Source organism: Phyllostomus hastatus, unplaced genomic scaffold, assembly GCF_019186645.2.
Source record: "Phyllostomus hastatus isolate PE091 unplaced genomic scaffold, TTU_PhHast_1.1 phas_contig_402, whole genome shotgun sequence".
Classification (NCBI taxonomy): domain Eukaryota; kingdom Metazoa; phylum Chordata; class Mammalia; order Chiroptera; family Phyllostomidae; genus Phyllostomus; species Phyllostomus hastatus.
The window spans coordinates 13,003,906-13,031,796 of record NW_025333873.1 but is presented as its reverse complement, the minus strand read 5'-3'; the positions used below and the strand labels follow the sequence as shown (position 1 = coordinate 13,031,796).

The window sequence follows — 27,891 nt, the reverse complement described above, 5'->3', positions numbered from 1 at the left end:
GTGTCGGTGACATTGAATGGGGAGACCCAGCGCGAGCGAGGCGCGCGCGCGCACACCCGCGCACACCCGGCCAGGCTAGCTCAGAGATCCCCGGCCACGTAAGTAACTATTAATACCGCCTCGCCAGGAGATGCGGGCGTGCTGAGCTCCGGGATTGGCCTCGGGCAACGTCGGCCATCCCCTTCAATTTTAAATACACGTTCCTCTTACCTCCGAGGGGGAAGGAAACAAATAAAAGAAGAGGAAGAAAAGCCGTCAATTTCCTCCAAAACCCACCCGGCCAGGCAATTGGGTGTAGGATAGGGGGAGACCGAGTGGTTGCAAATTCTTCCAAGGCAAGAGCCAGTTACCCAGCGGGAAAGGAGCGCCGCGGGTTGGCAGGGCTGGGGGCGCATCCCCTTCCAGCGCCCGGAAGACCCCCGGAAGCCTGGGCCGGGGAGATCGGAGACCATTGATCTGCCCTGGTGCCTTCCCGCACTTCGCTCCCCCTTTTCCAGAGGACGACCTGGAGCTCCAAAGAGCGGCGACAGCATGAGCCTGTGCTGACCTCCGGCCGGCCGGCCAAGCCCTGGGCTTTGTCGCGGTACCTGCTCCCGGCCCGCGCCGCCACTCTTTTGCAATCTTTTGTTGGCAGCGCTGACCGCTCTAAGTTAAATGCTCTCTTGCTATTTTTTTTTTTTTGGTCTGTTTGTTTAATTTTGGGAGAGCTCTTGCGATCTTGGAAAAGCCTCAGACGCCATCTACAGTTAAATCGTAGATAACTACCCTCTCCGGCACCCCCTCCTTCCACGCCCCCCACCCTTTCCACCAAAAAAGGGGGTGCAGCGCGGATTCCGTCTGCCGAGCGGCGCGAGCCGGTAGACCTGTGCGGATTTCCTTTTTCTTTTTGTTGGCTTTCTAACGCGCGGAGAGCGAGCCGCCGCCGCCGCCGCGCGCTCGCTGAAGACTGCACGAACTAGAGCAGGGCTCCTCCGCCCCGTCTGCGAGTCGGAAGCCTGCTTGGGGACCGCTCCCTCCGGGGGACCCGGCGCTGCAGCTCCCACTTTAGCCACCCGGCTCCTCGCCTGCATCCACGCTGGAAAGAGAGGGAGAGAGAGAAACTAAAAGTGCGGAGCTTCTGCACATCTCCGGCTGCTCTGGGGTAACAAAAGGACCCGAGCCGCTGCCGACCGAGTCCCCCCGGGAGCCGGGCTCGGAGCAGACCAGGTGCCCGGCGGCGCCCATTGGGGGCTTCTAACTCTCCGCGCAGCCCCCTTCCCATCCCCTCGCCTCGCGTCCCCCCTTTTAAAATCCGTGGCACGGAGGCGCCTGCCGCCGCGCTCGCCAGCGGCTCATCCCTCCAGCGGGTTTTTTTTGTTTGCCGTGTGCGCCCCCCACACTCATGAACATACACAGGTCTCCCCCCATCACAATAGCGAGGTATGGGAGATCGCGGAACAAAACCCAGGATTTCGAAGAGTTGTCGTCTCTAAGGCCCGCCGAGCCCAGCCAGAGTTTCAGCCCGAACCTCGGCTCCCCGAGCCCGCCCGAGACTCCGAACTTGTCGCATTGCGTTTCTTGCATCGGGAAATACTTATTGTTGGAACCTCTGGAGGGAGACCACGTTTTCCGCGCGGTGCATCTGCACAGTGGAGAGGAGCTGGTGTGCAAGGTAAAGAGCCCGGGGTTTTGTTGTGCTTTTTTTGTGTTTTGAAAAGATTCCCCGGCCGTTTGACGGGGGCGGGAGGTCGCCAAGCCCTGGAGTCCGGGGGAGGGCGATTTTGCCGGATGATAATCCGTGGCCCTTGTTAAATGGGTTTATTTATTTGTTCGTGTGCGACTAGTTGTTGCGAAGTTTTTAGAGCGTTGCAGACAATGGGGCGGGCTGCGGCGGGGGCGTTTTGGGGAGAGCTCAGGACAAGGAGCGCGGCGGGACCGCGCCAGGGCCACGGACACGCGTTGCACTCAGAGGCTCGTGGAGCTCTTCCGCGCGACGCCGCCGGGTCCCGAAGCCCAGGGGACTTCTCCCGGTGTCCAGCCCCCTCCCCCCCAACCCGGATCAGGGGATCCCCCGCTAATTTCAAGGCGTCGATGAAGGTTCCTTTCGCAGCCATTGTTCTTAGCAGCGCGCAGGTGTTAAACCTTTGTTCCGAAGGTGCCCTTTAAAAAGAGACACAAAGGTGTCCCCTCTGGCGGAGCCCAGGGGCCCAGCGCGGGGAAGGAGTTTACCGAGATCTCTCTTCTGCCTGGAGCCCTGAAAGGAAGGTGGTGGGTGGAAATCAAAGCCGCTCGCACACCTTTGGGTGCAGGAAATAGTGACTCCCTTGAGTCTCCTCTCGTGTGGGTTTCTTCTCATCCTCAGACGTCCGTGCTTGAACGCCCCTAGGCGCCTCCCCCTCCCCAGCCTCAACACACACCTCTGCCTGTAAGGTTTGGAGCCTCCAGAACACCCGTGCTAATGCAGAGACGGACACTGCCGACCCTCTTCGCCATTGACCCTGAACAGGGACTGGTTGTGTCTGTGTGTCTTTGTAGGCGCCCGCAGGGCTCCAGGCGACGGGATGAGCAGGAGAATAGTTGCAAAAATAAATAAATAAATAAATAAATAAATAAATAAATAAATAGCATTAGAGCACGCCACTACCCAGGAATTGGACAGAGATCAAGAATTCACTGTCACTTTATTTTAGATTTGCTCACTGTTTTTTTTTTACCCCCCCTCCCAGAGAGGGGTAGGGGGAAGAGGATCATCAGGAGAGGGGACCCCTGCTGTCTTTGAAATGGTCACTCCGCACAGCTGTGCTACAGATAATGCTCGCCCCCTTTGCCATGAGCCACAGGCTGCCTTGTGGACTTGATTCCGCAGGGGACTGGCGTATTGCATTGTAAAGCGTGGGTTTTGTGGAGGTTCCTCTGATCAGACCACAGGGGAAAAGAAGAGACTCTTAAATGCTGCTCTCTGCTTGTGCTGAGCATTTGGTATATTTTGCATCTTCTCCGAGGTATGGAGACCCAGAGCAACTGTGCCTGGTTCACCAAAATTCAGTAGGCTATTCAGAGCCGGACTGAATTCTCAGAAGACCTACAACGTTGCACAATAGGGTAGTCATCCTTTGAAATGAATGAGTTCCACAGAGCTGCCACTCCACTGTGAAATATGCACAATCACTCCATGGTGAATGTTTTCACTCCTTTTGCTCAACTTCGGTGCAGCATTTTCATGTTTTTCAAAGGCTGCAGATACTTGTAAGTAAGGGTGGGGGGGGGGGCTCTGCCACCAAATTCTGCAGCAGCGTCTTGCTGTTATTTCTTTGTTTAGAGGCAGAGGTGACCCTGGCCCCTGCTCTCTCTTTCTCCCCTCAGATCCTTCAAGACGTATTTCACTCTGGGCTGACCTTACGGTGTCATTTGCAGACTTGCTCTCTGGCCTGAAACTGTACTTAATCTGCCGGTTTCGTTATTGCAAAGATTGAATCAGCAGCCCCTCACCAATTACTGTGTGGCTGCAAGTGGATTTAAGTGCTGTATCATTGTTCTGCTTGACAGAGGTCATCCCTTTAAGACACAGAAGCTTCTGTTTTCCTGCTTTTTTTTTTTCTAACTAGAGGTGATGTGAGTGACTTCTCATGCAAGTGTAGTTGCACATATGCTAGGAAGCTCCAAGGGGTTTTGCAAGGCTGTTTCTGTGAACTACCCTCCCACGCATACTGCAGGCTCTCAGCTTACGCTGAGACCTGCACATTGATCAAGTTCCATTTGATGTCTTGGAATAGAAAGTTCTTTTCTCCTAGCTCTGTGCTGACCCAAGGAAGAGGTCTTTGCAAAAACAGATCAAATATAAAGATGCCACTCAATATAGAGAACTGCAGAGAGAATTCTATAGGAATGTTGTTTGTGTGTACAGGAGGGGTGGGGGATTCGAGAGTCATTTACCCAAAATAATCAAGGCTGGTTATTGTCTCCATGCCCGCTTGAAGCAAAGGGAGAGCACTTCAAGGAGTCCTCGGCTTATGCTTTCATGGGAAGGCTGGAAGCTGTGGTACAGATGGACGTATTACTATCTTGGCAGAATGGGCACCCCCCACACCCCCCTTTTTTTTTTTTGCAAATGCTGTTAAAGATGGCCCAGTGTTACTGCTTTATCTGAACTGTCACATTATGTCATTATGTAACGGAGGCTCCAAATTAAACATTCAAAAGCAGCTGGCAACCAGGCTTATGGCTTGCTTTTGCACTTGAAGGTGATAGTTTAAATACCAATCCAAGCCCATAAATGCCTGTTACTGCTACTAATAAAAGTGAGGTTCCTACCCATTTGGGAAAACGTGAGCACAGGCTTTATTTTCCCTGCTCTGTCCACCATCTTGGAATTTGGTCTCTTTACAAAGGGTATGGCTGGCTACCCTGAGTGTGTTGGATTTTCTTTTTTAAATTCCGTGCCCATCCAGTGTTTCAGCAGTGGGGCAGGATGATGGACGAAAGGGACTGAGCAAAAATTACTTTCTGTGTTTCAAAAATGCACTTGAGGCAGGAAGTGTATATTCCAAACGGCCCTACCTCCGTGGGCACAGGCCACGGGCCTGCAGCCCGACGCTTCAGAACACGCCTGGCCGTTGTTATGTAACAACGCAGAGTGTCTGCACGTGCCTCTGCACAGCGCTGGCGGCTCTCCGCGAGATTTTTGAGGCCGCCCCGGGTCTCTGCCGCCTGCAGTGTCACGGTTCTCGCGGGCATTTCAGATGCTTAATTGAATGGACCTCTGAGGTCACTGCTTGGAGGTCATCCTCTGGCAGGCTCGGGGTGTGATTTGCTGTCTCTGGAGATGCTGAAGGACTCATTCTTAAATTCGAGGGCTTTCCTGAGATGCCTCATTGTGGTTCATTCACAACGTTCCTTGGCTGCCTCGCCCGGGGTTTAGCACAGGCTCTTGCTCACCCTGTCTGATTCACAGGTTTTATTTTTCGAAGGGAAGAGGGATTCAACGCATGGATTCTTAAATAGCAGCCCGCATCCCTGGATGGGTTTTTTGGGAGACGCGTGCTTCCCCTGGAAACACATCCGGTACGGAGCACACATCTGAGAGCGGCCAGGGTCAGCTCAGAGCTCCTCTCCCATTCTTGCGTGGGCTCCGGACCCCAACAAGGGTCAGCAGGGTTCTAAATCAATGTCTTTAGCTGTGAGGAGGAGGGAGGCCCCGTGACCCTAAACGCTTTTCATCCACCTCATCCAGATTAGCGGTGGCCCAGCCAGGATTAGAGGCTCAAATGGAGGGCTATCTAGGCCAGCATTTTCCCACCGCGCTCTGCAGAATGCTGGTCAGGGAGAGTGTGTTTTCACGGATGGAAAGGGATAGAAGAAGCTGAGCGACAGGGAACTGGGAACACTGTGTCTTGTTCGAGCGTCCTGGCCTCGAATGCTCTCTGGCAAAAGCGCCCCCAGCCCGCCCTGCCTCCTGTAGGCAGAGTAGATTGCCGAACGTGAATTCGCAGGCAGATAGTAAAACCACATTCCAAGCCCAGGAATTTGTAGTCCCGATTTAGTGGTCTACACATGAATGAAAGCTTTTCTTTTTTTTTTAACCTCAAAAATTCTCTGTAGGCTCATACCTCTTTAGGTCTGTTTCAAAAAGAAGCGGAGGGTGGATTTTCTTTTTAAATAATAACCCCACAATGAGGTGGCATTTCACAGGCTCTCTTTGATTCATAGGCGGTGGTTGCGTAACTGGTTCATTCAGCTAGAAGCCGTGGAAGGACGAGAGAAGGCAGCCCGTCTGCCCTCCTGTTAACTGGGACTGTGTCCTATTCCCACTTCTGCCACCGGGGGCTTGATTGGAGTTCTTCTCTGAGCCTCAGTTTCCCCATCTGTAAAATTGAAGGTATCAAATCAGATCGCCAGGAAGGAAAGCCTACATATTTAATCTACTAATTGCTAACACGTGCAGTGCTATATGATACAATTGTATAGCCCCAAGTACTTTGTCTGTCATTGTTACAGTTGTAGAGTCCTGTACATTTTTCTTTCATTTTTTTTTTATTTTTGAGGGAATGTAAGGTGTTGTCTATGTAGCTTGGGATGGGTCACAGTCAGATTTCGCTTTGATTCTTCTGTAGCCAGGCAATTGGGGTAGACAAATAATAAAATGTACCCTCTCTGGTATGTTTTATTATTATTGCACCTTGCAAAAACCTTTACCTTCATCTTCTGAGACCACCCTAACAACACGGTGAGGCAAGTATCACCTGCCCATTCTACACGTGAGGGCTCAGAGATGCCCCGTGATTTCTTCAGGGCCACACAGCTGGTAGGACGCAGGCCCCCTGCGGTCCGGGTTCAAGGTCAGCACACCATTTGTCATCTGGAAGGCCAGCCTCCGCGGGAAGTGCTTGCCTAACAGGACCTGGCTGTCTCAGAGGCGCCTCTGACTCTCGGTCTCGCTGTGCGTCCCGCCCTAGGTCTTTGACGTCAGCTGCTACCAGGAGTCCCTGGCCCCGTGCTTCTGCCTGTCTGCTCACAGCAACATCAACCAGATCACCGAAATCATCCTGGGGGAGACCAAAGCCTACGTGTTCTTCGAGCGGAGCTATGGGGACATGCACTCCTTCGTCCGCACCTGCAAGAAGCTGAGGGAGGAGGAGGCGGCCAGGCTCTTCTACCAGATCGCCTCGGCCGTGGCCCACTGCCACGGCGGGGGGCTGGTGCTGCGCGACCTCAAGCTGCGGAAGTTCATCTTCAAGGACGAGGAACGGTGAGTCCCGTGCCTGCCCAGGCCCTCGCGCCGCCACGGGCCGCTCTGTGCCGCCTGCGGGAGAGGGTGCAGGGGAGGCCGCCCGGCTGCCCGTGGCGGGGAAGGACCCGGGGGGCGGGGGGGTAAATGTTACAGGGTTTGACGTGCCCTTGGAAACCAAGTCGCCGCTGCTCGCTATTCGGAAGGAGTTACCCAGTGCTCAGAGGACAGGTACAGGGTATTTCGTGACCTGGCGCTTATTTTTGGGTTGCTGTTCCGAACCCTGAAGGTGGCTGCATGCGAGGCTGGGTGGCATTTTCAACGTGAATGAGGCCAGATTTTCCAGATCCTACCCTTAGAACACTCGGTGCCTGGCATCAGCCATTTGAAATTCATTCATTCATTCATTCACTCATTCATTCACTCATTCATTCACTTAATAGATATTTTCTAAATATATATATATATATATGTACATATATATGAAGTATTCATCACAGTTCTCAGTGCTATGGGTAGCAAGCTGCATTAACCAGGCCGCTGACCTACAAAGACGGTCGGACGAGGCCCCACATAAAGGTAGGCAGTGGGTCAGCGGGGAGCGGGGGCTGAGAAGTCAGTTCTAACCAGGATTCAGAGGGTCAAGGAAGTTTTTGTAAGAGAGACGCATTTGGAGGCAGCGCCTGGAAGATGTATCTGTTACAGGCCACGTGGGAAGGGCTGGCGTTCCAGGTGAGGAGACGGCTGCCGCCGGTGCGAAGCCGTGGGCACGTGCGGGTCTCGGTTCTCTTAGGAGCCGGCCGGGCAGGACGCTGGGCATCTGGGCTCCATTTCCGGTTCTTCCATCCACTCGTTACGTTCTAGTTAGCAGGCCCCACGGGGCCCCGCTGTCTCCTCCAGCTGACTTTGATTGTAGAAACTCTTTCAAGTGACTTTTTTTTTTCTTTTTAATAACGTGCTTTATTTTTTCAGAGGGGTGGAGGCGATTGATTTATTCATTGCTGACTACTCCGAGAATTGCCCCAGAGGGTGTGCTCACGTGATGTCTTGGAATTCTCCTGACCGTCGTGGGCACTGTCGTCTCCTATGGTTGGGAAAGGGGTCGGGGGAGCGGACGCCCGTCGTCACAAAGCTGTTACGGGCCGTCTGAATACGGGTCTCGTGCAAATTGTGCATTCCCTCACTGGGCTCACGTGTCTGCGCAGAGCTCGCTGGCCAGCCTCTCTGCCTTCTGCCCCAGTGGCCCGGGGCATATCTAGGCTCTGGCTTGTAGGAGTCTGAGGGCGCCCGAAGGAGAGAGACCCAGTGGTGTGTGCCCTGGCGTGCCCATCCTTGTGGTTTGAGCTAGTGGAGAAGTAAATGGGAGGCACTGGCAGATTAGGAAAGGTAAAGGGCCTGTGGTCTCTTAACCCAAGTGGAATAATTTCATGAGCGTTTACAATCTAGCTGAGTACAGCACGTGCAGACCACCCCTGGGATTCCTACGGCCGCAGAGGCGGGTTATGGCCCCGTGTTCTTACTCATAACGGGGACTCAGAGGCATCTGTGGCGACTCACACCCTGGCCTTGGATGGAGAACGGCGTTTAGGTTTAGTAACAGACTGCAGAAGCGGGAGCTACTCTCCGAGAGCCAGGGTGCAGGGCGACGCTTACCCTTTCCCTTCCTCGGCTCAGGCCTGGAGACCCAGGCCTTCAGCGTGGCTTGCCTTCAGCGTCCTCTGGGGCCTTAGGCAGCTCCCTTCCCCTGGCCTCGGGCTCCTTCTCCCTTTATTGCCCCGGCTGAAGGGTCTTCCTGAATTCTAGCCTTCCTCCGGGGTGTGCTCCTTTGAATAGTCTCGTTGGGAAGGCAGACATCTGGCCCCCGACAGGACACTGCCAAGGTGTCCTTCCAGCACTTCTGTGTTCCGCCTTTCTAGGAGATGTGCCCATTAGCTCTCACGACAAGTGTAAGAGGGAATAGTGGGTGACATCTATAAGGCCCCCTCGAAGGTCGCCGTGTCCCTGACCTCTGACTACGAACGGGAGAGGTGAGCACTGCGTGCCCATTCTGTGGCGGAGGGTCCCGCAGGGCAGCCTGGCGGGGTCTCGAAGTCACAGGCGGGGGAGAGCAGCGGCCTGGGCGTGTTCTCTGTGAAGCCAGCCCTCGAGAAAGGCGTTTGCGGGACCGAGGGAGTAAGGACAACAGATGCCCTCTCACGGGGCTCCCCATTTTCAAGCATCGTCTTTGATCCCCTTTTTAGGGAGCCATTTCAGGCAGCGGCAAGTGCGTGGGGCGGCGTGTCCAGCGGCGGCCCCCTGTGGTGTCTGTGAAGTGAGTCAGGGCAGGGTGGACATGCCCAGGTCCTAGACCTTAGGAGAGGAGTGGGCTCCAGGGGTCCCGAGGGCCCGGGGAGCAGCTGGACGCAAATCCTGTAGGTCTCGTCCTGTCCTTATGGCCGCGTGTGTCAGAGTGCCAAGGAGCACACGGTGGCAGAGCCCAAACCCCTGACACCCCAGGGCCTTGGGAAGACACACACGAGGTAAGACGCTCCCAACGGGAGGCTGTGGGTCGCTGGTGTTGACTTGGGAGTTATGTCTGACTTTTGCAAAAGAGCATGACCCTTTCTAGAAAGAGCTAGAAAAAAAGTGTCCTGTGTGACTGTCAAAGCTAAACTGGGCAGGAAGCTGATTGGTATCTGTTCTGGTCTAAGAGCACCTGGCTCGCTGCAGCCTTGCTGTCCCGAGGGGCCCCCGGAGAGGAGGAGAACTCCCCCATCTGACTGACGAGGTGATGGCCACGCAGGAGTTAGTGACCTTGCTCAAGGTCACAAGCCCGTTGGACGATGGAGCTAGGCTGGAAGTCCTGTCATTTCACTCCAGAGCCCCGCAGCACGCTGCGGCCCCAGCGGACTTGCTGTTCTGACTGTGACAAGTGTCTGGGCAGGTCTGAGAAGGTCACTGCCGTTTGTAAGGACATACTGAATGTCCTCATCAGTAGCTCCTAAGACTCTTTTTTTAAACCCCACTGTTCAGTTTTTGGACCAGGGGGGTAATGCCTACTAGCCTTTTTTCTTCTTTTTGTGGTTTTGGTTTTTAACCATTTGATTTCGGAGTATGAGACCGGTGTGTCACTCAGCATACTTGTCCCTCAGGGACACAGCTGAGTCTTTGTGGGCCTGCACGGTGGCCTGAAGGGCACAGGGGTCGGGCAGGGGCCCTGGACCCTTGCTGCTAGCAGCCCCTGTGAAGTGAGTCAGGGCAGGGTGGACATGCCCAGGTCCTAGACCTTAGGCACACCCCCCCCCCCGAACACTATCCAATCAGCAGGCATTTCTGTAGGACTGCAGCCTCCTCTCCCGACGGTGAATGCGGGGAGAACGGGGGCTGAATTTGGAAGACCTTGGAAGGTGAAATGAGGGCACCTGTCTGCTTTGTAACCCTGGACACGTGGGTCCGCAGCGGGAAAAGCCTGGAAGAGACCGGGCAGGGCCGCTTTGCTAGCACTTTTCAAATCGCCACGCACCTTCTGCGCATCCGTCTTCTCACAGAGGTGCTTCTTGTGCCTTGATGACCAGGAAAGGGACCGAAGGCAGAAGCGACCCCTAGCGAAATCGGCGGAGCCCCCCCCCCAGAAGGAGGCCTGCCTGCAGGCGGACTCCTGTGGGTAGACGTTCTACTGTGGACCGTTGGTAACTCGGAGTCCAGGGTCACCTGGGAAACATTCTGAGTGCCACTGTCACCACCCTAAGTCCAGTTTCCCAGAAGTCGCTTTGCAGACGTCGTACACAGCTGACACCCAGTTCATGTTAGGCCTGAGGCCTCCGGGCTGAATTAGCGGCATCTCAGGTTCTTCTCTGCTTCTTGCGTTTCATTTTGGTTTGGGTTCTAGATTCCAGTTCTGGCTCTGCCACTTGTTAGTTTGCCTGATCTTGGATAAGCCATTTAATGCCTCTAAGCTGTAGTTTCTGCAAGGCTGAATTAACAGTTGCATCCCCGTGGGGTGGTTGTGAACATGCAGTGAGACGATGCGGTGACTCACGGGGCAGGGCAGGAGCTTGCTGGTGGACAGCTGGCCCTGGAGTCATGATGACACGGAGCCGTCACGCGTGAGCCGTGAGCCACTCCCAGCGTGCTGTGAGTTCCTGGGGACCGTGGTCCTTCCCTCTGGCAGCCATTTCCGCGAAGAGCCGAGCCCTCGTGATGTAAGGGTTCAGATTGAAGCCACATCCTCTTCTCTCTGTTGTTTAATTATAGTCCCTGAATCAGTGCCGGGAGGGCCACTGATAGGTCAAGTGCGTGTGCTGTGGAACCTTCAGCTCCCAAAGGCCAGGAGGTTGACAAGATGTGTGCAAGGCAAGCTGGACAGGAGGCCCACGGGGGTGGGGGGGTGGGGGGTGAGGGGTCACACCCGCCCACTGTGTTTCCTGCCCTGCTTGCTGCTCCTCCTCTGCCCCGGATGTTTCTGCTGAGCACAGTGCCCTCCCCCCTTTTGTTTTCGCTTTGAGGAAGTTAAACCCCTACCCTGATTGCATGCGTGCTGGCACGCCCTTTGCATCCACAGTTCCTGTAGTGAAATCTGAGTGGGAGGGGCCCGTGGGTGTCAGGCCCTGAGTCCACGGAGGGCAGTGCCCAAACCCTCCTGCCCCTGAGTTCCTGTCCTCCTGCCACCCCCCTCAGTCCCCTGCTGTGTGGCTTTAGTGATCCATGTGGTCAGCTGTGCTTGGGGGACCCTTGTTTCAGTCGGAGCCTCTAAGGGGGGGGGTCTGCACTGGGGACAGGGCTGGTCACTGCCTGGAAACCGATCTCCGCTCTGGCGCTCCACCTGCCGAGTTACCTGGCCCCTTCTGCGCAGGCAGCCTCACCTGTGAGGTGGAGGGAGCAGGAAGACTTCCAGCGGGATTGGGATTGAATGAATCCGCGCAGTGGGCCCTGGGCTTGCCTCCTCCCCCGCACCTGCTGTCCTGAGCCTCCCCTGCCTGAGTGCCTGGCCCTCTGGGTGGCATAGGGGCCAGTTTGCTGACTCAGGATGCGAGGAGTCCTTGCAGCCGGTGCAGCCTGAGGCCGCAGTCAGGGCGGCTGAAGTCCCTGTTTTGACAGCTCGATTTCTCTGCTCCTTCGGGACCACCCCTCACTCCCCGGGCCTCGCCAGGGTTCGGCGCTGCTGTTTCGTTGCACAGAAATACCCCGTGTGAACAGAGAAACAGGCCTCTGTAGTTATCTCTTCTCTGGTTAGGAGATCTTTATCAATTGACGTCACAGGTTTCACTTCCTCTGCTTTGTGGAAGCTGATGGGTGCTCACTTCTGCAGGAGGGAGCTGGGACCCTTCGCAGGAACCCAGGGGCCATCTGCCCAGGCCCCAGGCCTGCGCCTTGCACCCCAGATGCCGCTGGGAGGTTTTTCCCTCCCCCAGCCACCTGGGTCAGCTCTCTGTTTCTCTGTTGTGGCTCTCTCTCCTGCCTCTTCTTTTAGATCTCCAGGTTGCTCAGCCTCTGTTGAAGCTGTAAGATCCGACAAAGTGCAGAGGGCAGGCAGGACAGCTCTGGGGACCAGGCTCGGCTTTCTTTCATGACTAGTGGGTGACGTTATTTTAAGTCGTAGGCTCACTGAAGTTTTTGGCAAATGCCTCCCCTTTTTTGTTTGAAGGGCACAGAGCTCCTGGAATTCCCTTCTTTATCTCGACCACTTTTATGTGCTTTAGGCCCTGCCAACCCTCCAGGAAGGTGAACCCGCCATGGGTTGGCAAGGGCACCTTCCACGGCACCTGCCCTCCGCCCATGTGTGCGTGAGGCTTTCCTCTCTCCCTGCGGGACCTGTCTCGTCCTCACTGCTCCTGGCACGCCGTGGGCATTGAGTCAGTGAAAAGGTCCTTTATGGTCCTGGCGCGTGTGGCTCAGTGGATTGAGTGCCAGCCTGTGAACCAAAAGGTTGCTGGTTCGATTCCCAGTCAGGGCACATGCCTGGGTTGCAGGCCTGGTCCCCAGTGTGGGCTACACGAGAGGCAACCACATGCTTATGTGTCTTTCCCTCTCTTTCTCCTTCCCTTCCTCTCTCTCTAAAAATAAATAAATAAATAAATAAAATCTTTGAAAAAGAGAGAAGGAAAGAACCTCCTCTATGGAGTAGGTGCAGCTCAGATTGGATGCCAGGAGAGACAAGAGGGGCAGGGAGAAATACAGATGGCTGGTGTCAAGGTCATGGCCCAGAGTGGGAGTCCGAAAGGTGAAGGAATCCGCCATGGAGACACCCTTTCAAAGGGAACTACTTTCACAGTCCCACATCCCAGGAGAAATTAACCTAGCGTGTCCATTCGGATTTAACAATGTACACCAAAGTGGCATTTACTTAAGGCCCTGTTGTCAGGGTCTGTGGTGGGGTGTAATTTCACTTACGGTGGGCTTCTCTGGTCGCCGTTGGAGAGGGGAGCCTCCTCGGGGCTCTGGGCTTGGAAGTAGACGAAATAATGCGTGTCTGGCCGGGCCGCTGACTGTTTGTACTTAATAAACTAGCTGATGAGCTAAACGGGGTCCTGGGCGAGCGGAGCCCAGCGCACAGCAGGAAGACTTTTGATTCCTTTGGGTGCTGGCCTCCCTCCTCTGACAGGAGTCGCAGATGATGGACTTAGGGTATCTGAGTTCCCTGAGGCCCCAGAGGCCTGGGGCACCGCGGGGACTTAGAATGGGGGCTGTCCTGGCTGCTCTCAGTTGTCGTCTAGCGGCTTTGGGCCTCGTAACCCAACAGTCTGGAGATTCGCTTACTTGTGCAGCAAATATTCATGGAGTACCAGTTTTGTGTTAGGCATATTCTGGGTGCTGGGGACACTGCAGTGACAAGTGAGACAGACACCCTGCCCTCATGGGACCTGCATTTTAATGAAATATCACCTGGGGTCCACCACATACCAGGCCCTGTTTTAACTGTGACACTTACACGAACTGATTTTGTCTTAATTAACTACGACATTTACATTGATTTAAAGCTGATAAGTAAGGTGGTATTGTTATCATCAGTGTGTGGATTTCCTGAGCCTCAGGACTCAGCGCTAATCAGCACCAGACCTGAGGTTGGAACCCAGGACACCTTGTAACAGGGTGCAGCCAAGGGGGGGCCCCAAATGGGGATTTGTAATGGGGTCCAGAACTCAGGGTGTCCAGGAAATATTAAAAATGTGGCATATCCTCACCCCCACAAGTCTGAACTGGGGGGTGGGACACATGGAGCAGGGTCATTGAGAGCTGTTTTGCATAGCAACAGTTTTGCAGATAACCTCTAGAATGGTCATTCAACATATCTGTAACCTTTAACTGGTTTCATAGATATGATAAACAGATATGGCCACATTTTGAGCCAGGGGGGATGGGAGTGACTTCAACTCATGATGTAACTGGGAGGCAACTCCCCCTGGTTACGGTGCCTGCGTGAGAGCTTGGAGATGATTGGCTCCATGCCACGGGGCCATGCCTGCCCAGATTTACTACGGCAGCCCAGTCAGCTGGAAGAGTATGGGAATCTGGCAGGTGTAGTCGATTGTGGGAGGAGTCGGAAATGGGGCTGCAGAGGAAGATTGGCGCTGGGATTTAAACCCAGCAGCGGCAGCCATGCTGGGGCTTTTTGGGACCACGTGGCTGTGGCTAAAGTTGGGACCGTGTAGCTTTAGGGTGCTCCCTTTTTGCCACGTGGCTTAGGAAGCAGGAGAGACTTTGCCTGGAAGAAAAGGGGTGAAAGAACTCTTGCTGGTGGGCCATGAGAAGGTGCCACATGGTTTTGGATTAACTGGAGATCATGGCGGTGACACAGCTGATGGTGGCGGAACCAAGGGGCCCCCTCAACTACGAACTTCTACTTCTTCTCCCGAGATACGGTACCCTGGGCTGGGCAAAGGGGGAAGGAAGGACTGTGCGTTTGTGGGTATTCTAAAGGACTTTAGTATTTTTAACGAAGACCTTAAGTCATTACTCTAAGTCTATATAACTTTTTAAATAAATAATCCCTTTCCTTTTCACCAGTCTCTGCCATTGAGAAATGTCTTTCCCTGGCGGTGGGGAAGGTGAGCCTAGTACGGGGTGAGGGACCCCTGGAGCACAAGGGTGGGCCCATCCGGTAACAGTACATCATTCACAGCCCCCCCCCACCCCGGGGTATGTTCTATGACAGCCTGACTTCTGAGCCCGTGCCTTAAGAGACCACGGTAGCTCCTTGTGTCCAAACCATAGGAAGAAGTTTCTCAAGTGACTAGGCAGCAAGCGTACACCGGGTGGCCCTTGCCGGCTGGGTTCTAAGTGAAGCCTCGAACCTGATTTTCTTGGGGCACTCATGGTGGCAGACGTGGACGGGCCCGCCGTTCTCCAACCTCACGGGTAGTCCTAGTGGAGTGGGTTTCGTTTCCTTGTCAGATGCGTGAGAGGAGCTCCACTGGTCTGTCTGCATCCCAGCGCCTAGGGCAGGGCGCAGTAGTGTAGGTACTTAGTGCATGTGTGACAGTTACTAAACGGGTACACGGATAGCCCCGCGTGCTCTGGAGACATAAGTATCACAAGAAAACCCCCTTAGATATGTGGATGGTAGGGCAGGAGGTGGAGATGCCTACTCAGTGCCCTTGACCCAGCAGTCTCGGGAGTCTCTCTAGGCCGTGGAAGAGACTCCAGCCTGTCTGAAGTGTCCTTGGACTCTAGACACCACAGTCCTCCAGCAGCATGCTGCCTCGATGTCCTGAACTCCGGACACCCGGGGGCATCTTACACCTGGGAGTGACACGGCCTGGGAAACCTTCCCTCGGCACCTCCTGCGTGCTGCTGGCGTCGTTAGCTGTTGGGCGTGCCAGGGGCAGCACGGGGCAGGCCTTGCCTAATGGGAGGCACACGGTCGTGGTTATTTCTAGTACCATTTGCAGAGGAAGGGGGTGCCTCTGACAGCTCCCTGGGGGCGGGAAGAGAATGTTCCAGCAGTGGGGTGGGGTGGAGAGGATGGTTGTGTCAGGGAGGAGAAGGGCTCCTTCATGGCTGGTCTGAGGGATACAGGAGGGAAGGGGACGGGGACCCAGGAAGTGTGAGCAAAGGCCAGGAAGCCCAAACACGCTGAGCGTGGGGAGGGACACGCTGGCGGAGGGAGGGCACTGTGCGGGGACAGAAGAGGCTAAAGGGACTGCCCTGAGCCCTGCCCTCACCCCACCAATAGGGCCCGGAACCCCACCAATAGGGCCTGGAAGGCAAGTTCTAGACCCTCGGCAGCTAGGCAGGAGCAGCACCTCAGGGTGCGCCTGGCTGTCTGGGAGACCCAGGGCTGGCTGGGTCCTCAGCCGTTCGGCATTAGCAGTTAGATGTTGTGCGGAAGCTTTCCTGAGAGGCCATCGATGGATGATTGATTTAGGACCGGGGATCCTCCGGGAGCCCGGCCTAAATGCAGGGGAGCGAGAGGCCCTTGGCATATGGATGAGGAGTCCGGAGCTGCTTTGTCTTCTGGGGATTCCCTGTCTGTTCCTATGGAGACGGCAGGCTGCCTGCCTGCCCGCCTGCCCGGTGTCTTCCTGAAGGGGAGGCGTTGGAGGTGCATGGTTTCCCCGCACTCCCGTGGCCACGATGACTCGGCTGCTGTGCTGTGGGCAGAGAACGCAGGACCCTGGCCTGGGGGCTGGGCCGCGGGTGCCCTGGACACGCCTGGGTGCTGGAGCTGGATGGAGTCTCCCATGCCAACTGTAAGATGACCTAGCACATTCCTTCATCTTCCTAGGCTGTGATTTTTCTCTTTCACCAACCCCCACCTCCCGGATTTGTGCGTAAGGCCCTGAGAGGGTATACCGGCCACCCTGCGCCACGAGCCGACCCTCCTCCTGCGGCCCCTCCCCGTAGACCCTCTCCCCTGCTCGGAAGTGCTTCCCTCACGGGTTCACCGGCTGCTCTCAGCTCCTTTGTGAGCAGCTTGACCTTGGAGTTGCGTCTGTTCGCCGAATCGACGGGACCTGGTGAATTGGTGGCTCTCAGAGGTGACCACCGGAGAAATTTGTGTGTGTAGGAAATAGAATTAAAGGAGTGAAGGTTTATTGGACAGAGTTTAGTGGCCCATAGAGTCCCAGTGGTGGCTGCCAGCGTGGCACGGTGCTGGGACCGTCCTTCTCTGACCCTCGCCCCCAGCAGTAGCCCCAGGTGGACCCTGGCCTGCCCCAGGACTGGTAGCCAAGGCAGCCAAGGGTAGCTTTGCAGCAGCGGGGCAGCGCGAGGCCAGGCCTGGCTGCGGCGGGTCTCCCTCACTTGACCGTTCACCGGCTTGGACCCTCCCTGTGGAACGGCCTTCAGTGACTTCTTCGGATTCCGCTGACCTCAGGCCGTCGGACTTCCCATCCTGGCCAGGCCCACTTTGTCTGGCGGAACTCCCGGCCCGGCCCCACCCTGGCCCACCCTGTCCTGCAGTCTTCCTGCCCGGAGCCCTGGGCGGCCTGTAAAGGTCTAAAAGGCGAGGCTGAGTTGCTTGTGTGGGCCACTCGTGGTGTGTTGGAGGGGGCCCTAAATTTGGAGGTCGAGCGCTTGGGTTTGAACCTGAGCTCTGCTTCTCACTTCTCACCCACTCACTGGCCTTGGACCAGTCCCATCTGTGCTCTGTACCTTGGTTTCTTCATCTGGTAAATGGGCAGGTCCGGCTTCCTCTCTCCACCTTGTGAGCTACGGCCATTAGACCGTGTGTGTGTGTGTGTGTGTGTGTGTGCGCGCGTGCGTGTGTGTGAGTGATGGTTTTGTGTGTGGCCTCGTGCCGAATAAACCGGGGGCCATGTTTGTCTCCCAATACCCAGGGCTTTTCCTTAAACGTTCCCCTGTTTTTGACTCTGAGTAAGTCTGCGATGTTGGTGCCGGGGTGTATATTTTGGAGAGGGTACCAACGTTAGGATCCTCCTCATGTGGATTCAGAGCTCCGTTTTTTCAGTTCCCCTAGTATGCAGTACCTAGAACATTCCATTTCCCACACCGCAGCTTCCTTATTTTGTAGGAAGTTTGCACATAATATTTGCCTTTCAGTGTTGTTAGGAGCGATAGAGGTGTACACTGATGAAAATTCCCGCATTTAGATATTCATGGTTGCTGTTGTTAACTATAATTATTATTTTCCTTATTATAAGAATGTCACATAGAAAGTGTTGCTATCCTTGTCACCTAGAAATTAAGCTTAAGATCAGGAATTTTAAAGCCAGAAGAGCCCTTTTTGGTCTGTGTAGCCATATGTTCGCATTTCACAGAAGGGAAACTGAGGCAGAAAGGGAATCTGCGGCCAAGTTCCACTTGGTCCCCTCTGCAGCAGCCCCCCAAGCCTCCGTAGGGAGTGGGCAGGGCGTCGGGCTCCCGTGACCAGCGCTGCGGCTCCCCGGAGGAGGCAGGGAGCAGCTTCCTCACCTGGCTCAGGATCCGGGGACGCGAGGCCTGGCTCCGGGCTGGGCCGGCCCCGAGCGCCAGGCCGCCCGCGTGAGCCTTGTTCACGAGAGGTCGAAAGCAAAGCAGGTTGTGAGATGCACGCGGGGGGCAGCGTCGCGGCCAAGTCCATCCTGCCGCGGGCTCGTGGCTCTTGCCTCCAAGAAGCTGCAGGAGATAATCACTGTCGTTGACAGCTTTTCCGTCACCAAACATCTTCAGCATCCCTTCCCCTGGTCTCTTTTGGGCATCTCTGTTCTTCATGTACCACCCACCACCTGCACAAGGCCCGTCCTGCAGTTCTTCACGAGGGCTGCGTAAAGTGAGCGGGAGTGAGCTGGGGCTGTGTGGAGGCGGGGGGGGGGGGGGGAGAAAATGCCAGCCAGCGGCGCAACAAGTGCAGGGAGCCCAGGAAGGCATGTGGGCATGGAGTTTACATCGCTCCCATCTGCCTGAGGCTTGTCCATCTGTCCTCCCTTCTTCCCCTCTGGGCTCCGGAGTCAAAGGTGGAGCCTTATCTTAATAAGCAAACTCACTCAGAAGGCCACCGTCCGTAGCCGGTTTGCTAGGCTCCCTGGTAGATACCGTAAACGTGACTGGAGACTTGACTTGACTTTGAAAGTGCTGTGCAAGCACTGCTCATGGGATCCTCAGGAAAACCGAGAAGGTGGGTGCTACGTGTCAGATCTGTAGCCCCAGCGCCTAGTTTCAATGCCCCGATGATGACTGGGACATTGGAATGACGAGGGCCACCAGTGCTCTTGTCGATTTTTATGAAAATCAGTTTCTTTGCCTTGAAGTGTATCGTCCTCAGCCTCTTCAGGGACATCAGAAGTGGAAAGTGGGTTCATTTATTCCCCCCCATGTGGACCCATGCAGGTGCTCTGCTGGTCCCCACCCCCCACACGTCCCTTGTTGAGGGCAGAGGCCCCCAGTCCCCGACGGGGAGTCAGGCTCCAGAGGCCTTCCTGGTGGGACAAGTCCACGGGGACCGGACCGGGACTCCAGCCCGGCCTCGGGTCCCTGACATGCGCACCCTGGCCAGTCCTCGTTAGAAGACGACGTCATCCAGGCCGCCTGCCCCGGCCCTGGCCTGGGGGTGATGTAAACAAGTGCAGGATGTTCCAAGAAGCAGGCAAGGCCAGATCATCGCCGGCGATGCTGTCTCCGGGCAGATGCTTTCTGACCCTTGACTTCGTTTTGACTTAGTGCTTCGAGACCATGGACTTCGTAAGATCTGTCATGCTGAAGAGATATCCCCGAAAGTTTGTTTTCAGAAACCTCTAGCGAAGGACATGGTATCTACTCCACTTAAAATCTGGACATCCTCCTCAAATCCTATTGAGTTTTCCCTGAATATATTTATATGGATAACAATAATTACTGCTTTCTAAAGCGTTAAAAATTTCAGAGTTAGAAATCATAGCATCCATTAAAACAACCTTGTTGCCCTGGCTGGCGTAGCTCAGTGGATTGAGCACAGGCTGCGAACCAAAGTGTCGCAGGTTCGATTCCCAGCTAGGGCACATGCCTGGGCTGCAGGCCATGACCCCCAGCAGCCGCACATTGATGTTTCTCTCTCTCTCTGTCTCTCTCTGTCTCTCTCTCTCTCTTCCCTCTCTAAAAATGAATAAATAAAATCTTAAAAAAAAAACAACCTTGCCTTAAAAAAAAAAAAAGCTTCTCTTTCCCTTCTCCCCTCCCCTGCCTGGGATGCACGTGTCCCTGCAGTGAGGGAGCCGGCTCCTGCCCCAGAGGTTGCCTGGCCCCGACGCTGGGCCCACCTGTGCCACCCACTGTGATGGAGCTTCCTTGGTGGTGGATGTCCTCCCTCGGGTGCGCACAGCCCAGGGAGAGGTGAGCGCTCGGCCCCCACTGCTCTTCCTGGCCGGACGGCCTCAGCATTAGGCTCAGGGTCCACGGGAAGGAAGGATCATTTCTGCTTTGGAAGTGGATTTTACGAACTTAAAAAGAAAGGAGATGTGGGTACCTAGCACATGTTCAGCTCCCTAGAGCATGTCTGATCTTTGGTGCTTGCTTGGTAGTGGTCACACGGCACTGGCCGGGCTCTGTGGCTGCCCTGCCTGCGCACCCCCTGTGCCTGATGTGGCAGGCAGGTGGGGACAGCAAGCCCAGCCTCGGAAGGGAGGACGGTGACATGGGGGATGGATGCGCTTGGGGTGGCTTGTTAGTTCACCCTCAGATTCCCTAGGTATTTGTGTAGCTGCTGACCCGTCTGGAGCCAGGCGGGGAGTGGTGAGCCCCAGCGAGGGGGGTAGTTGCTAGGAGAGCACCCTTCACCGTTCTCTAGGGCCCTTTGCTCTGCTCTGGAGACGGACTCAGAAGAGGGCTTAGGGGGTACGTGGGGCCCCTGCTGCCTGGCGGTAGGGGCGGGTGGGCGGTGGGGCAGAAGAGTGAGGCCGAGCCTAGGGTTGTGCCCTGGGTGGGCAGAAGAACGGAAGGGCTTTCGATCTGGCTTTGCACCAGGAGCTGGGGGCAGGGGTGGGAGGAGGGGGGCAGCAGCGGGACAATGGGGACAGAAAGAGACTTTGCTTGGGATGGCACACTTGTGCAGGTGATGTTTTGTGGAGTTGTGTTCTTGAAACCTGTATGGTTTTGTGAACCAATGTCACCCCAATACATTCAGCTAAAAAGGGAGCCGGAGGTGCCGATGTCTGTCCCCTGCACGGGCTGACGCATGTCTCCTTCCACCTGCCCTGGAAGGTGTCGGAGGCAGAATGCACAACAGCTGCCCTCCAGGGTCCTTCACTTGACCTCCACTTCATCCTGGCCGGGCAGGCGGAGCTGGGCCCTGCCTCTTTAAAACTGGGTGCACTGAAGCTCCTGGGGCTTACCTGTGTGACTGTCCCTTTCCCTTGTGGACTGGGTACCTGCTGTGTGCCTTAGGTGCTGAAGGGACGGCAGTAAACACAGGTGACGCAGGGGACCTCAGCCACCTGCCTGCAGGTTCCTGTAGGGGAGGACTGAAGCAATCGATCACCTTGAGATGACCACTGGAATCGTTCAGAGAGTGCACATGCAAAAGTGTAGAAAAATGAATACCCAGTGTTCAGGTGCTGATGGGGGGGGGGTGGCAGCCGTGGGGAGGGGGTGCTATTTCTATAGGCTGCTTCGGCAAGGCCTCTCCAGTCAAGTTCATCTGAGCAGAGACAAGGAAACAGTGAGCTGTCACGTGTCTGGGGAAGAGTATTGGGGGTGGGGGCGGGAGAGAGCCCACGCAGAGGCCCTGGGAGGGACCGAGGTCAGTTGGCATATTGGCCGGTCAGAGAAGAGGCTGGGGTAGACCGGGAGCATGGCTGAAGATGTGGTTGAGATGCCTTCCAGCCACCTGGCAGCCTTGACATTGACCCCACTTGGGAGGGATTGGGCAGAGGGACCCGGCCCTGGCCCTCTGATTCTGGTTTGGTGCTCCTTCTACTGGACTGTCCCTTGTCACACAGATGGGTGGGCTTATTACTGCTGCTACTCCTGTTTCCACTGTGATAGTTATCCCACAGCTACTCGGCTGCCAAGGCAGTGAACTGGGGGGAGATGGGGAGCCTGGCTCACTCCTGCAGCTGGGCTGAAGCAGGAGAGTCTGAGGGTGAGGGTGGGTGGAGGAAGCCGTGCCCACTGGGTGTCTCCCACTCACCCCCAGTCTCGGGACATGCAGGGAGGCTGGTGTGGGGGCAGCGCCGCCCCCCACCTTAGAGGAGAAAAAGCAGAAGGTAGAGGAGGTGGGGTTTAGTCAGCGCAATTCCAGATGAGTGTGTCTAGACCATTACTATCTTTACGGATCATGAGCTGTGGCGAGGCGGGAAAGTCGTGTGTGCCCTAGATCACGGCAGAGCCGGGGTGAGCAGACACGAAAAACTGGCTGCTCTCTATTGCAGACTTCCAGAACCTTCAGTCTGGCAGAGCTTTTAAGACAGTCTCACCCAGACAGGCGCACAGCCATGAGAACACACTTAAAAATGGTTAAAATGGGAACTTTCATCTTACGTATATTTTACCACAATAAAAAAAGTTAAAATGAAAAACAAAGAATGACTACCTTGCCCGATCATCCTGTTTAAGGCTGAGAAACAGAGAGGTTGAGTGACTCATCTGCAGCCACACAGCAGGTGAGAGAGCTCTGGCCCCAGTGTGCCCTCCCAGTTCCAACCCAGCGTCTTTTTCGTTGGCCGTACCGTACCTCGCTCATTGATGGAGATGGGAACAGGGAAGTTGTCGCTCCTTGGTCTGTGAAACTCCTGTCTTGGATGACATTTGGATATGTGAGATCTTAGAATCAACTGAGAATTTTTCTGACCTTTTCTACCGAGAGCTCCCAGCAGATCTCCCTGGGTTCATTTGAGCCGTGACTCCCTTCTGGAGCTTTCCGAGGGGCCATGCTGGTTGCCGTAAAAGGCTACGACCCTCAGCAGGAGGCAGGGGGAGACACAGCGGTGGGTGGAGCTGGTGACAGGCTCCGACTGAGGACTAAAGCCGTGTGGTGGTTTTCCCGAGCACTCTCCTGCTCTCTGTTCCTCTGAGCCTCACGGCGCCCGGGGCCACAGCGCAGATGCTTGGAAGTGCGCTCGTGAGCTGAAGGCACCAACTGATGTGGCTGGTACAGGCCTCGTAGGACCTCGCTGGTGCTGTTATGAGGTTCTAACCCCTAACACCAGTCCCTCCGCCCTGCCCTATGGCACCTTCGTGGCAGGCCTTAATCAGTGTGATGGAATGGGAGAGACTGAGTGTACGGGGCTTGAGAACCACCGGATCTCGGTGGTGGTGACAGTGTTCTGGCCAGCAGAAACACAGGAGGGTTTCCGTTGTAAGCACTGCAAGGTAGGGATTCCTACTTTTCCCTTTAAAGAATGGCAAGACAGGGAAACAGGCATCTCAGAGGTGCCGGGGCTAAGCAGAAAACACTGGGCTATGAGCTTAGGGCTCTGGGTGGGGGGCAGCCCTCAGCCTTGGCACCAGTCACGTCGCGTCCTGGTCCTCAACTCCGTTCACTGAAAACTAGGTCTAGTTAGGGAGAAGAATTCAGCTCCTTACGGCAACCAAAGGTATTTCCTGAGCACTTACTTTATTTTATACCCAGTGATGATATCCAGACCCGCCGTGCAAAGATGAGGGCTAGGTCCTAGGGACTTGGAGTTGAATGAGATCTTTCCACCTCTGCTCTCAGCCAGTGCACCCAGGAGACTCGTACCTTCCCGTCAGCCAGCACGGGGTCCTCAAACGGGAGGGGACGACTGGGCACACACAGGGGTAATGAGTTTGAGAAGGACCTTGGGCTCATGCTATTACTCACACGCACACCTCACGCACCCAGTGTGCCCACGGCGGACCTAGGAAGAGATGAGCCCTTCTGGCATTTTCTCTGTTTCCCAGCTAAAAAGGCTTCGGGCAAGTTACTCAAACTCAGAGCCTCCGTGTTCTTACCTGTAAAATAGGATAGTAAAGTCTTCCATTTCTAACAAACGTGTTGTTGCGAGACCAGAACTCCCTGGAGTGATGAGAAAGGCCCTTGCAGACCGTTACGTCACGTGTGTCGGACGTTGACCGGAAGTGGTGGGCAGAGCTTCGGCCGGCTTCCCAGTTGGTCGGGTCTGAGTTCAAATCGTGTGAGCCCCAATCATTTCTCAGATGTGACTTTGAGAAACTGACTTCGTCTCTCGCTCCCTTAGCACTCAGATGGGGGGATAAGGTTATTTGTGGTTCGTTGACGTGCCGAAGGTTTAAGTCTGCTGATAGATTGTAAGCTCCCTGCAGTGTCCCAATCAGTCTTGTTTGCTCTTGTGTCCCCAGCCCTGGAGGAGCCTATGGCACCTAGAAGGTGCTCAGTAAGTGGCGTTTGCCTGGCTGAGTAAGCGAGAGTCCCCAGAAACCCAGCAGGAGCCGTGATGGAATGATGGGACCCTGCTGTTTCTGAGCTCATGTCTTGCTCCTTTTCTCGCAGGACTCGGGTCAAGCTGGAAAGCCTGGAAGACGCCTACATCCTGCGGGGGGACGATGACTCCCTCTCCGACAAGCACGGCTGCCCTGCTTACGTGAGCCCGGAGATCTTGAACACCAGTGGCAGCTACTCGGGCAAAGCCGCCGACGTGTGGAGCCTGGGCGTGATGCTGTACACCATGTTGGTAGGGCGGTACCCTTTCCATGACATTGAGCCCAGCTCCCTCTTCAGCAAGATCCGCCGTGGCCAGTTCAACATTCCAGAGACTCTGTCGCCCAAGGCCAAGTGCCTCATCCGCAGCATCCTGCGGCGGGAGCCCTCGGAGCGGCTGACCTCGCAGGAAATTCTGGACCATCCTTGGTTTTCTACAGATTTTAGCGTCTCGAATTCAGGATATGGTGCTAAGGAGGCGTCGGACCAGCTGGTGCCGGATGTCAACATGGAAGAGAACTTGGACCCTTTCTTTAACTGAGCTCGCGCCCCGCAGAGACGGAGCTGGTACCAGGAGCGAGAGAGGGCAGTGGGAAGGAGTTCTTCCAGGGGACGCACGGCACCTGGCTCGGCGGCAAGAAAGACACTGACACTCACATGTTTCTTGGTTCAGAGAAGGGAAATCCTAACAGGAGCTGGCGGAACACGTAGCAGGGGGCAAGCGGTGTTCATGTTCCGGTGGGGCTCGGGCTCTGCGGTCCGGTCAGAGGCGGGGAGCCCCTGGGGCTCCTCCTCCCTGATGGGCCCCAGAGACCACCCCCCCTTCCCCCCCGCCAGTCAGGCTCCGCCTACCCCACTTTTCGTTTTGTTCAAACATAGCTGCAGATCCTGATGGAATCGAATCTCTGCCTCAAACACACATCTTGGCGTCGCACTGTTAGCATTTAACTTCTTGTCATGATTCAGGGAAGGTACAATTGGCTAAGGGTTTTGTTTCGTTTTTCGTTTTTCTCCTTTTTAAAGAAGCCAACAACCACCTATCTGATAATTCACGTTCACTTAAAAACAAATTCGGTGCACACAGACTGACCTGAAACCTGGGTGCTAAACTAAAAGAGAACAGAAGTCCAGTTTGTGTCTCTTAACCACTCTCTTCAACTCACTTCTTCTGAGCAAACGATTTCATATCCCAGTCAGGAAATGAGATGTTAATTATTTGCCCCCTGAAGGGGGAGAAAAAAAAATCTCTCCTTTAATAAGCTATTCTGTTTTTTGTCAATTGGTTTGTGGCAGGAAGCTATTAGAAGTCAAACTTCCAGATGCATTACTGCTATCATAATTTAAAGAAAGAAAAAAAAAAAGGAAGAGAGGAAAAGAGACATCCGAGTCTTTAATTGTTTTTTCCTTTGAAGGGTGAGGGTGGCTGGCGGGTGTCCTCCTGGCTGGCGTGGGAGCAGAGCGGTGGTGTGAGACGGTGGGACGCTCTTGGTTGGAGTCTGACGCTTTTGCAACCCCTGACCCTCAAACTAAACGTCCTTGTCTTTGCTTTATCGGAGACCAGTGAGACAAAGCAGGTTGTCCCACATGTATCAAATACAGGGCAGCTATTTCGTTTTCTTTATGAAGAATGATCCTTTTGGCTTGGAAGGCCCTCTGGTTTGGACAAAAACCCTCGGTGGAGACAAGCGGGAAAGAAAATAAGCTGAAAGCTAGGATGATATAAATAAAAACAGCTCTCTATCCCAATACGCACCTTTGTATCTTCAAGAACTCTTCTATTTATTAAGGAAAATGTCACATTGTGATGTATTAAGCCAGTATTTCAATTACGGGTTGACTTGGGATGACATGTTACATGCTGTTGTTAACATTTATATATATATATTTTTTTTTCTTGTTTTGAGTATTTCTGTCCCTGAAATAACCTTTTCTTTGGCTTTTCTAGATAGCTTTATTTGATCTTGAGTGGCCTGTTGTTTCTTCTTCTTTTTTTTTTATTAACGGCTTTTCTATTGCTGTATGATGCAGAACTCTTTTGGCATAAATATTTGTGTTTCCAGTACCTCAGTTGTTTGGATTTTACTGCCTGTATGCGTTCTGTGAAATGGTCCTGTTTTTGGGTAGGTCACATGTGGACTCTAGTATGTAAATGTTACTTGAATCTGTGCTCCATTATAGTGTGTGGCATGTATGTGCAGACCCGGATGCTTTACGCCTGCCCAGCAGGAGCCCGGCCCTCGCCTTCCCGCGACGGCGGCTTAACCTTCACGTCAGGAGACGAGGCGGCCACGGATTCGCCCTTGACCCCGCTCTGCCAGCGGAAGACGTGAAGGAGAGAGGTGTTTTCGCGCACCTGAAGATGGTTCTCTGTCGAGGAGGACCTGCTTTTCTCCCCCCTCCCCTGTTGTTTAAGAACCTGGAGGAGGACGGATCGGTAACATGCATGGCGGGGATCTATGGCCTCTGGTGCTTTGTCCTGTATTTGGTTTAATGTTTTTGTCCTAATCTCTTCAATCAATAAAATCGTGCGTATTTAACTAAAATGCCGGGGCCCGGCAAATGATGATTTACTGCATCTGGGGTTTGTGGCCGCCGCACGCCGGCCAGGAACTCACGTTCTCTGAGGTCTTCCCTCGGGGGTGTCCCATTTTTCGGCGTCTCTGGGCCACACTGGAAAAAGAAGAGTTGTCTTGGGCCGCACATTAAACACATTGTGACATGTAATCACACACACAAAAAAACCTCAGAATGGTTTAAGTAAATTTATGGTTTTTGTGTTGGGCTGCATTCACAGCCAATCCTGGGCTGCCTGTGGCCTGTGGCCTGTGCAGGTGGGACACCCCCGTTAGGGTGAACCATGACCGCTGTTTATACGGGGCAAAAGCTCCTTTCTATTGTGACTGGGCACGGGCTGGCCAACTTAGATGGAATATCGCACTGAGACGTGGTATCTCACTGACTCCATCATCAGCACCACCTCTGGAGGTGCGAGTTACGTTCCTGTCCCAGGTTAAGAAATAAGCCCAGAAAGATACAGAACTTTCATCTCGGGATACCGCCTGTATAAGGGATAGAGTCGGGCATGGCCTCCAAGTCTGCTGACTCCCGAAGCCCATCACGCTTTCTGTGACTTGATCCCAGAGGTTCTCAGGGTGAATGTCGTAGAAGCTCAGGAGTGGCCATTCTTCCCCAAGACCCCGTCATCCAGGCTGCGACATGGCTCCCCAGGAAATCCACACCAACTTCGGACCTGGTGGGAAATGTCACAGGAGGAGCTCCCCGAGCTCCCAGGAGCCCTTACCTCAGATCCACAGAACGCCAGCTGGGTGGGTGCCACGGGCAACTCTGTCCGCTGCGGTCCTCCTTTCACAGCAGTAATGGCAGCCCAGGGGGCCAAGTGAATCCTGAAATGTCACGGGAGCCTCCTGTGTCATTTCAGCGCAGGTGGGAGAAACAGACTTGGATCGGGGCAGAGGCAGTGGGAGGGCAGAGCGGAGGAGCGGGGCAGGCACACAGACTCCTGGAGGCTCGGGGGATGCGTACCCACCTGCCCCTGTCAGGAGGTGTCTTGGAAGAGGTGGCGGCTGCATCAGAGTCCAGAAGGAATGGGCTTTGGGGATGAAGGAAGAGGAACTGCAGTATCACCCTCAGCAGAGAGGCTGGCCCAGGGGAACGCTGCCGCTGCCCAGCGGTGGGTACACTCCCCCACAGCCCTTGCAGAGATGGGTGGGTGCACGAGGACACGGCGGAAGCAGAGGCTCTCTAGGCCGTGGGGCCAGTCCTCTAAATCCTCGAAATGCTTACTGTTTCGTGATGTCCCCTTTGCGTCCCCAGCGCCACCCAACTCAGTGCAGGGCACGTGGGAGGTTTTCAGTAGCAACTGTCCATGGAGGTGTCATTGGTGCCGGGGGCTCTCTGCTGCTGCATTTCCTTTCAACCT

The 27,891-nt window shown here is 54.9% G+C and overlaps 1 protein-coding gene across 1 annotated transcript; it reads left to right on the top strand.

The window, feature by feature from the left end:
- Nucleotides 1–26,494, top strand: TRIB2 (tribbles pseudokinase 2). The gene is made up of 3 exons (XM_045844601.1): nt 1–1,651; nt 6,432–6,724; nt 24,024–26,494. The coding sequence occupies exons 1-3, from the start codon at nt 1,382–1,384 to the stop codon at nt 24,490–24,492; spliced, it is 1,032 nt and encodes a 343-aa protein (XP_045700557.1). The 5' UTR covers nt 1–1,381; the 3' UTR covers nt 24,493–26,494.
- Nucleotides 26,495–27,891: the final 1,397 nt, after the last annotated feature.

Coding starts and splice junctions, on each gene's coding strand:
- TRIB2 (XM_045844601.1), top strand. CDS start 1,382: ATGAACATACACAGGTCTCCCCCCATCACAATAGCGAGGTATGGGAGA. Junction 1,652..6,431: donor GAGAGGAGCTGGTGTGCAAG/GTAAAGAGCCCG, acceptor GTCCCGCCCTAG/GTCTTTGACGTCAGCTGCTA. Junction 6,725..24,023: donor ATCTTCAAGGACGAGGAACG/GTGAGTCCCGTG, acceptor CTTTTCTCGCAG/GACTCGGGTCAAGCTGGAAA.